The sequence below is a fragment of the Arachis duranensis genome, chromosome 8 (assembly GCF_000817695.3).
Source record: "Arachis duranensis cultivar V14167 chromosome 8, aradu.V14167.gnm2.J7QH, whole genome shotgun sequence".
NCBI classification, from domain to species: Eukaryota; Viridiplantae; Streptophyta; class Magnoliopsida; order Fabales; family Fabaceae; genus Arachis; species Arachis duranensis.
In genome coordinates, this window is record NC_029779.3 from 44,047,683 (window position 1) to 44,058,920 (window position 11,238).

The 11,238-nt window shown below is 26.3% G+C and overlaps 1 protein-coding gene and 2 pseudogenes across 1 annotated transcript in view; 2 read left to right on the forward strand and 1 right to left on the reverse strand.

Moving 5' to 3' along the window:
- Positions 1-5,099, forward strand: part of LOC107462973 (probable aminotransferase TAT2) — a 6,382-nt pseudogene extending 1,283 nt beyond the window's left edge.
- Positions 5,100-5,456: 357 nt separating this feature from the next.
- LOC107463068 (molybdopterin synthase catalytic subunit-like) lies at positions 5,457-7,028 on the reverse strand (annotated as a pseudogene).
- Positions 7,029-9,640: 2,612 nt separating this feature from the next.
- Positions 9,641-11,238, forward strand: part of LOC107463070 (probable aminotransferase TAT2) — a 9,231-nt gene continuing 7,633 nt past the window's right edge. Inside the window, exon 1 of the mRNA XM_016081798.3 lies at positions 9,641-9,910. Within this exon, the coding sequence (XP_015937284.1) occupies positions 9,654-9,910 (257 nt within the window). The 5' untranslated portion in view covers positions 9,641-9,653. The remainder of the gene's footprint in view (positions 9,911-11,238) is intronic.

An 11,238-nucleotide genomic window follows, 5' to 3' on the forward strand; every position in this document is an offset into this window, starting at 1 on the left:
TTATATTTATATCTTGAATATTTATACAATTTGTTTTTGTATTTAAAAATTTTAATATTAACTATTTTTTATTTAAAATATTATTTTTACATTAATTTTTAAACTATTATATTGGTCTCTTCTTCAAGATTATACAAAAAATAATTTCTCATGAAAATAATTTATTTAATCATTAATTAAATAATAAAATATTAATAAATTAAAAATTAAAAGAATAAAAATATTATAAAAAATACGTGTAAGAAAGTTGAATTTTATTATTTTAAATTTTTGTTATTAATTTTAATAATTTATATTTTTTTAAATAATTTATGTATGATAAAAGATATATTTACTTGTTTAGAGCACAAATTTTATTATTATATTTGTATATTCCTGATTTTAATTATACTTTCAGTATTCTGAACAGAGAGGACAGAAAATAGCAATGAAGTCCGCGCTGGCTATACTGGAAAGAACGGAAAAGTTACAAGCTATGGGAATTCAACGACTCATTAAGGAATGATGCACTGTAGAAAGAGGTTGCGTGCAACTAAGTCAGCGCTGCTTACCGGTAGAATTTTAATATTTTAAGAAATTATACAATTACCCATCTAAAATAATAAATTACAAAATAACCTAACTATAGTTAAGATAATAACCAATTAAAATGTGACACATCATGAAGGGTAACTTACATGTTATTTTATAAGGGGTTGGATAGAATTCACCAATTTTTAGACCATTAGTTTTTTTTTTTTTTTCCTAAATAATGCTTTCTTCGGACAAACACCATAAAATCTAAAACCAAACTCAATTCTTTCTTGCAACAAAATAACTCCAAATTCTATGAAATTCATACCATAATATCAATTAGTTGACACAATTACTACTCTCAATTTAATTTCATAGAAAAATAAAATCAACTAGTCTCTTCAAAGTTAAATTGTCTTTTATCATGATTGTTCAATATGGAAAAAGCTTCAGAATATACTAATTATTATCCTTCAATTAAGTTAGTTAATTCTCCATTCTAAGTTAGATATTGTCATGGCAATTACTTTGGGACTCTGAGAATAAATTACATTTTCTTATATATTATCTCATAAGAAACTAATTGTACACGTATGTAATACATCAAATAATTTTTTAAACATTTTAGTGAATATAGAGTATTATATTATTCAAACTAAACTCTAAATAACTAACTTATTAAATCATTTTCATTTTTATAAGATTGTAAAATTTTAAAAGTATTTGCATAATTTTAAAATATATTTAATGCGTATTTCAAAAATTTATCATCCAAACTTTAATATGTATTGAATTGAGTAAATATAAAATTATTTTATGTGTTAAAAATATACAAATAAAATAAACATATCGTATATATCATTTGAGCCCTAGTTTATCGACAATTATTCATTGAGGAAGTATAGGGAGCTAATAAAATATTTGTACAATGTATAATGTGTACAATGAAAATTTAGGAATGTCCAATTCAGTACTAGAGATATAACCATTAGGGTATGTGTGGTTCAAATATTACTTTGTTACAAAGATTTCATTCCCATGAGAATCATATATACTCAAGGAGAAGGTGAGAATTGAAATGATGGTATTTTGATTCCTTGGAATCAAACTTATTTGAAAATAATTTTTTAAACTCTGAACCAAATATGAACATATAATATTTCCATCTTAAAATTTTTAGGAATTGTTTATAATTTTTCCAACCACACACACTCTCAGTGTTACCTTTTTCCATCAGCTTAAGTTTTTGGGAGGAGTTCATGATATGGTATCAAAATTTTAAATTCTAAAGAGTTCGATCCTTGGTGAACTCCAAAATTAGCTTAAATTTTTGGGATAAGTGGTTTTATGACATGAAATATTTATTATCCATAATATGCAGATAGTTATTCTAAATAATATAAATAATGTTCATTTTTTAATTTATATTAGACTAAATAAATAATTTATTATATATATTGTACAAATATTTAATTGGTTCTCTAACATGACTTTTATCGAAGAACTCTTGTATATTTATATGAGAGATTCTGGTGCGGCTAAGATTTTTATGATCACCGTGCCTATGTTAAGTTGTTGACCATTGAAAATCCAACACATAAAATACTCTTATAGGGAGGGAACCTAAGATTAAATTTTGCTATGTATTTGATTTGAGGAATTTGGAGTTTGGACCGCACTAAGCGTGTAGAAACATTGATATTTTAAAAATTAATTTAAAAAAATATAAAGAATTAATTATAATATAAATTAATTTTTTTATTTTTAATTTTAAATTTTAAAAAATTAAAACAATAAAAGATTATTTTTTTAATAAATTGTTTTTTAAATAGTTGACTTGAATTAATTTTATTTTTAATTAATTTCTTAACAAAATTCATTAATTTAATAGAAATAATACTCATATTTTACATTGTAATATTTATAACTTTTTTAGTTTATTTATTTTATATTCTAAAGATATATATTACAAGTGTGTTAATTCTTCTTGCCAATTTTTTGCTTTTTTATTTTTCTTACTCAAAAACCATCGGTTTGAATTGACTTTTAAAAAAATATATTTTTTTATATTTAAAAAAATTATTTTATATTTGTATAATTTTTTAAAAAGGGTTTTTAAATATTAAAAATGTATTTTGTTTTTATTTTTTAAAAATAAAATATTGTTAATTTTTTAAAAAATAAATAATCTATTTTTTTAATAAAAGTACTCTTAAAAAAAGACATGCAAATAGATTTTAAATTGAATAAGTATTTTTATTAAAAAAAAAAATTTTTTCACTAAAAAAACCGATTTAAACTAGCACATAATATTTGACTACTCAATTTAGTCAAAGATATTATATTATTTAATAATTATCAACTATTAATTTTAAGTAAAGACAATATTAGTGAATTTTTATCTATTTTTTGTTAGACAAAAAGTCACGTACAGTTATTTTTATTTTTATGTGAAGTTAATAATCAATAACTATTAGATAATAATTTAGTCAAATATATTAAATTATTTGATTTTTCTTAATTATCAACAACTGACAGTGAATTTTCACCTTTTATGTTATGCATTGTAATTTAGATTGCGGGAAACTGCAAAACGGATTGGAACAATTGTGATTGTTGACGAAGTTTATGGCCATCTTGCATTTGGGAGCAACCCTTTTGTTCCAATGGGTGTATTTGGGTTTATTGTTCCTGTTATCACTCTTGGGTCCTTGTCCAAGAGATGAATGGTACCTGGTTGGAGGCTTGGTTGGTTTGTGACAACTGATCCTAGTGGCACTTTCAAAAATCCCAAGGCATATATATTCCCTCTTTTAGCATTTTTTAGTATTCTTTTTATTGTTAATCTTAATGTTAAATTCATTGACCCTATGGTTCTTGAAAAGCCACTGTTGGTAACTAACTCCATTAGTCAATCTTAGGTGATTCTCAACTTCTCTAACTACTGATAAATTACCGTTCATTTATTATTCTAAACAAGTGAATTAATTAACAACTCTTGTCTATGTTTGACAGTTGTTTCTATATAATTTCCAAAAATGCTTTATTTGTATATTTATTTATTTATTTATTTTATTCTCGTTTATTGTACAATTCTATATTCAAAAAGACTATATGCTTTTATTTTGTATGCAGGTGGTTGAGCGCTTTACAAAGTATTTTGATCTTTTGGGAGGTCCAGCCACGGACCATCATTCAGGTTTTCACATTTTCCTCTCTAATATTCTGTCCTCTTTTCATAGCAACAATGCTTGTAGTTGAAGAACCAAAAATATCCAGGAAGAAACATGATGCTATAACAAGTATAATTGAACTTGGCCCAATTAATAGAAATAGAATATAAATAGGGGTATTAGCCATAATAACAGAGTGAATATGAAAATTGTGAAATGTCTTAAAAATCTCTTTCTGAAATTTTCTTCTACCTAACGAATTCTATTAGTTTCTTTCTCTAATTACCTAATTTTAGTAAATTCATTTTTCTATGCGATTACAATGGTGCTTCATTAAACATTACTATAAGGAAATTGTTGGTTTCAGTTTAACTAAGGTCGCCCTTACAATTTAATGAACTTCAATCATGATGATTTGGCGAAGACTAACATGCAATGTCTTTATGTGAAGTTGATAGTTGAAAACTGTTAGATAATCTAACAAATTTGACTAATTATCATTTAACGATTCTCAACTATCAATTTCATATGAAAATAAACGATGTTAGTTTCTACCTAATAATTTATACATTGCTTATTTATAATTATTTTAGTTGATTGATGATGCTTTGGGTTTGGCAGGCCGCTGTACCGCGTATACTTAATCAAACTGAAGAGTCTTTTTTCAAAAAAACTATTGATAATTTGAGACTTAACTCGGATATATGCTTTAAAGAGATAGATGAAATTTCATGCATGTTTTTCCCTCATAAACCGGAAGGTCCATAACTATGATGGTAAGAAGCTGCGAATAAAACTACAGTTGATGCTATTTCTTTGAGAACAACATAAGCTCTATAAAGTCTTTTATAATGGCTTCTCTTTCAAATATCTTTGTAATTAATGAAATGCAGGTGAAACTAAACCTATTGCTTCTAGAAGATTTTAGCGATGATATTGATTTTTGTTTCAAACTTGCAAAGGAGGAATCTATTGTCATTCTTCTAGGTACAATTGTGCAGAGCATGATTTCACTTCTAAGTCACTATTATAGGAGCAACTCAGACAATTTGTAAATTTTATGTGCCTAACTAAATTATTGTGAGAGATTGAAAAACAGCAAAGCTAATATTTAAGTCCTCTTTTATTTATTGATATAACTAAAACTCTCAAATGCTCTCATAATTTAATTTGGATTCTTTTGCTGTTGAATTTAGTTAACAAACAAAAATGACATTTGTTCCCAGGAACAACGGTTGGACTAAAAGATTTGCTTCGCATTACTTTCGCTGCCGATGCATCTGCCCTTACAAAAGGTTTGGAAAGGGTCAAAGTTTTCTGACAAAGACATGCCAGAAAATGGCTGAAGCGAATCCAGAATATAAAATGGCTACTAAATATGTGAAGGCTACTAAATTTTCAGGTGTTTCAAGAACATTGGGGTTCTAATAACTTTAGTTATTGATCAACCCATGTATTATATATGTATTTTTATAATAAAGATCAATAACTAAAAGCACTAGTACCAAAGTTTCTGGTACATGTGATAACCTTCCTAAAGATTAATGACACTGCTTTGAATTTAGATCAAACATCAACTATTTAATTTGCCATTGCAGCATATATACAGTGGAGATCAAATCCTCGTTGCATTACCAATGTGGCATCATCTTTATCAAATGAAATATATTAATTTCATTGCAGTATATTTCATAGAAGTTTACAATCTTTTTTCAGAGATTTGGAAATGAAGATATTCTGCAAACTATTATAAACATTTTACAACCCACCTTATTGCATTATTTGATTAAAAGGAGAAAAATTAATTAATGCTCCTAACGTCTTTTGATCCCCAACACTAGCATTATTTCTGGCTTACTTCATCATCAACCTTAACTTTAATCCCACAGCAAGGCTTTTTATTGCTGTGCTCTGTGCTTTACTGCTTTCTGCCATTTTCGCACTGTAATCTACATCTTTGTTACTAAGATCGTTCCTCCGCTCCAAGAACTTGGAGTTTTCTTTCCAAACTTCTCCGTTTGAATAAACCTCCTTCTTCCAAATAGGAACGATAGCTTTTACTTCATCTATCATAAATCTACATGCCTCCAGTGCATCAGCCTGTGAACAGATGAGTTGGCATCATGGCGATGAAGATACTAGTTTCTCCTACGGGACTGTGCCTAGGCGATGTGCAATAGTAATGGAATGTAGATTCCATGACACTCTTGCAGATGAACAGACAGATAGACTTGATACAACGTATTGCCATTGGAACATAAGCTTCATACCTCAACTCTAAAACTGTCTTGCTTTCGAAAGTGTTGCGTGTAGTGCCTGCAAAAGTACCTGTAGCACCAACTTGTGGAGCACTGACATAGTTCATATATTTTGCAATGTCTATCCTGTGCTCTGAGATTTCGACAAGATTCTTATCATTTTCAGTAGCCATATCTACTAGAACTTGAGATATGCAACAAATCAGTTATTGCTTATCATTCTCTGTTCTCACATTTATTGGAGTAGGCAAAGTCCAGTAACATGTTCTTCAAATTGATCAAAGCATTTCATACAAGACATGGTGAAGCTGATGTAATATCAACTTAAAACAAGGCATCAAATAACCTATAAAAACAGAGAAAAATAAGGTCAAGCATAGAAATAATATGCTTAGGCCCTTGAATATGGATGGCGACTTTCACCTAACTTAAGCATTAGTGATTCATCAGACTATAACAATTCATTAGCAAAATTCTACTCAGATGATAATTACGTCCAAAGTTCATATTAGTATAATTTATGTTGGAAGAAATTCACACGGTCTTCGTGCATTGAAAATTAAAAACCATTAGACGTCAATTTAGCATGTCACCGATCTCAATTATCAACTTCACGTCTGCATGCGAGTCTCCACCACTTAAGTTGCCTTCAATCAAATGTAAGTGTCAACCCTACAACATGTTCTGCTCCAGTGCATTCATTCCTAAGAAAGACAAAAAAAAAAACCACTTGGATTATAAATCCAAAAAGACACTCTCGAAAATGCACTATTGGATAAAATATGAACCCATTAAATAAAAATTTTGGTATCAAGGAAGTTTTTTCCTTCTAAAAGACTAGAATCGCAATCATAAATCACAAAAGCTTACTATCCACTTAGTAATTTAATATCAGCATAAGAGAAAAAAAAAACATACCACTGGATAGCATCTATAAGAGTGTTTGAGTTTGAGAAACCCTAGGAAGTGAAGTGAATCTAAGTCAGGAAATTGAAATCACATAAGAATTCAATGATAGTAAAAGTATGGAATTGAAATCTGACAAAAAGAATACTCACCTTAATCAAGAACAGTGAAGCCTCTTCTCCGGTTGAAGGAAACAAGTTGCACGCGTACTCCTAAGTGCCATCTAATAATTGGATCACGGGATTAACAATCCAATCCCTCTTTTTGTTTTCAACGTGAACCAATCCAACCTCTGTTTTATTTGAAAATTGATATATATTTGGAAGCATATTAATTCTTGTGTGAATATAGAAATATCAACAATCTATATACACTAAAATTTGGATCTCCTATGTTTTTTCACGTCTCTCTTGAATGTTTTTTTTTTACATTTGTTTAACTAAACGCCAGAACCTTTAAGCAACAATGGTTGTGTATACATCATTGTATTATTGCATAACTGCACTATGTCGCTTTATTATCAGCTAATAATAATAATAATGTTGTTGGTCCTTTTTTTCTTCTTCATCTTCTTGTAGATAAGGTGTTTGATAAAATGTTAAAGTTATGGATGGGATATCTGAAGCTGATGGAACTGTTTGTGAATTCTTTGGTTCATTTGTTTTATAGATTCTAAATTTTTAGCTCAGCTGTTGTTGGAGATTTATCTGAGTCGCTCAATAAAATTCTGTATCAAAAGCCTAAGAAGATTGTTGATGTCGTCAATAAGGTCAATGGGAAGAGAATAATTTCTGCTGATGAAGAAAACAGTGCTACTTCTACCAATGGTGATGATCTTCCTCCTATTGTTGTTGTTCATGAAATTTTTGGATTTGGCAAAGGAATAAAATTTATCAAGTACCAAGTATCAATCTCCTTTTCTTTTTCTGCTTCAAAGTTACACTTTTTTTTTTAGCTTTTGATGGGTTGGACTAAGCTTTTCTATCTTCCAATGAATAATATTATGATAAATTAATAATATAATTTTATTTTAATGTTTTTGTTCGATTTTTATTGTACATAATTGTTGTTTTTTCTTTTAAAAATTGGGTGCTTTATCATATTTTGCTAGAGCAGAAAAAAAGATGAAAGAATTCTAGTTTTGAAATTGGGTCTTTAACCAGCGTCCATAATAAGTGAGGTTTTAAGACTTAAAGAAAAAAAATAATTTATGTTTGATGTTCTTTCATGTATTTTCCTCTTAATCGGTTTGCGTGTAATTTTTCAACAAATTTCTTTTTTAATTCTGATTACTTGTTTATTCATTTATTTATTTTTATTTCAGGGCATGAGAATTGTTGTATTATTTGAAGGGTGGCCAAGTTGATTATGGAGAACAGCACACCAAGACATGTGGACACTCTCAATCTATTAACAAGATTTGAGGGATGATTCATTCATTCATTCAATGCTTTCAGTTTGTTTTTGTTTTTTTGCACCGCATTCTGTTTTGCTTTTTTTGTATTTTTGTATTGAGTTTCAATAGTGTATTTGTTGTGTTATCAGGATGACAGGGCACTACCCTGAATGGGACGGAGATCACCCTATTCACTTGTAATTATGTAGAACAATATTATATGTAATTATATTTGAAACTATTGATATTGAGAATTTTTTTGTTATATAGATTTATGTCTTATATTGAGAAAGTGTGTTATAAAAGATTTAATTTTAAAATTTTAATATTAAAAAATAAAATTTTAATTTGAGAGTATGTATATGAGATTAGATTAATGAATGATTTAAAATTAAAAATAAATAAATAATTACAGAGTTTGTGAAAGTTTGAAAAATTCACAAAATAATTAATTTTTATCAAATTAAAAAATTAATTTGTGGGAGTTTTAAATTGTCACAAAAGAGATTTCAAATCGTCACAAAAATTCAATATAAAACCTTTCCTAAACACACGTAAACCCCCCTTCCTAAATAGATTGTGGAGATTTTTAAAAATCCTCACAAAAGATCTCGTGGCACTTCAAGTTTCAGAGGTTTTAAAAATTCCCACCAAGGAATTATAAACCTTCTACAAATAAAAGAAAAAACTGCTACAAATAAACAAAGAAATAATAATCATATTTTACATTATAATATTTATAATATTTTTTAATTGATATATTTTATATTCTTAGGGCATATATTAAAATTATAAATTAAAATACGGAAAAATTAATTTTTTAATATATTTATTAAAAAGTTTAAATTTTTTCTCCAATAATAAATACAGCTCCATATATAATTTTTTATGAAATAAGATAATAATTAGATTCTCATAGATAAAGTGAAACAAAATGAAGTTATTTATGTATTTTAATATCTACAATAATAAATGTCTCATTGCTATAACATGAATATAAAAATAATATAATTTTAAATAATAAAATATTATTATATTTGAATTTTTTTATAACTTTTATCAATTATTCTTTATTTAATTACTATAAATATTATTAAAACATGTAAGATTTTGTTTTAAAAATTGTTATATATTTTATAAATAGACACGTCATAATAACAACTAATACATATAAGTAGTCACAAAAAAAATTGATACATATATCACTCTAAATTTTAATGTGATGAATCGATAAAAAAATATAATATGTTCATGGTTTATTATGTAAATGAACAAATTAATATTTTTTAATTAATTAATCTAAAATAAAAAATCTTTTAAATCTAATTATTATTTTTTTCTATATAAACATCGCGTCTGTTATATTCTTTAATTGCCTCCAAGAAGATATATATAGAGAGAGATAGGATGGAGAATGGTGGAAATAGTGTGAACTATGAATCAAAGGAAACTTCAACTATGACCATAAAGGGTATTCTAAGCCTTCTAATGCAAAACACTGTGGAGAATAAAAATAAGAGAGTGATTTCTCTTGGCTTGGGTGACCCAACACTGTTTTCATGTTTTCAAACCACATCTGTCTCCGAAGAAGCTGTTGCTGACACGCTTCTCTCTCACAACTTTCATGGCTATGCTCCCACCGCTGGCCTCCCTCAGACCAGACAGTGAGTAATAATGTCTTATGTTCACTTAGCTTTGTTCCTCTTTTTCTCGTCACTTTATTGAAATCATTTTTACTCTTAACCAACTGCTAAATTAGTAAATGAGCAACGATTAAAGATTTGAATTGTTATTAAAAAAAAGTAAAAAAAAATGACTGTTAATTATCAGTGATAGAAAAAAAGTTTTTTCGTATATAAATTAAAGGGGAATTAATATTAAGTAATTTTTCTAAAGAAAATCAAATACACAAAAGTCCTTTTTTAATATTTATATATCGTTCTAGAATATTTAGTTTTAAATTAGAATGTAAATTATCATATTCTAAGATAATAATTTATGAATTAAAATTTTAACCAAAAATAAAGATAAATTATCTTAGATTAATTTGTGTTAAGAACACATGTAAATCATAATAATCTGTGATATTTAGGAGTAAAATTTATTTCAATATTTAGCGATTAAAGATGATTAAAAAAATATATATGAACAATGAATTTAAGTATTTTTATATTAATATTTTGAGACAATTTATGTTATTTTTTTAAATAAAATTCAAGCATACATAATCCTAGAGTACTATTAAATAAGTTTTATTTGCGATTTATATTATATCAATTCATTGTAACAAACTATATCGATTTACATTATATCAATTTATTTTAAAAAGAAAAGAGGTGGGTAAGAGATAATAATAAATAAAATAATAAATCAAACTTTTAAAATGTACTTAATGAGTACTAGAATAATAAAAATATAGTACAGTTTAAAATAATAAAAATATTATTATTTATAATTTTAAATTAGTTTTTAATTTAAACCATCTTTCCCAAGTTTTTTACTATTTCATAGATCGTCTTAGGATCTTAAATTTATCACGCACTTAAATTGTCTCAGGTTTTGATGATTACTTTTAAGACATAAATAGTTTTAAATTTGTGTTTTCAACTTTTATTCGCTATTCTTTATACCTGCTTATAGTCATTTAGGAAAATACATAATATATGAGACCATTATTTATATGCTTTTAGATGATTAAATTTAAACATAAATCGTCTCAACCTAGTGATATTTTACTAATTAAGCTAAATCATAAAGTTTTCGGATGATTTATATAATAATAAAAAAATGATATTTATGTAACAAAAATTGATTTAAAATATTTTGATCATTTTAAATCTTCCTTATTTTATATAAATAAAAAAATCTAAAAAATACTTTTGATTATAAAATGATAAATAATAATAATAATATAAAATATTTTTATAATTAAAATATTTTCAATAATTATTATAATAGCAATAATAATAATAATAATATAAAATATATATTT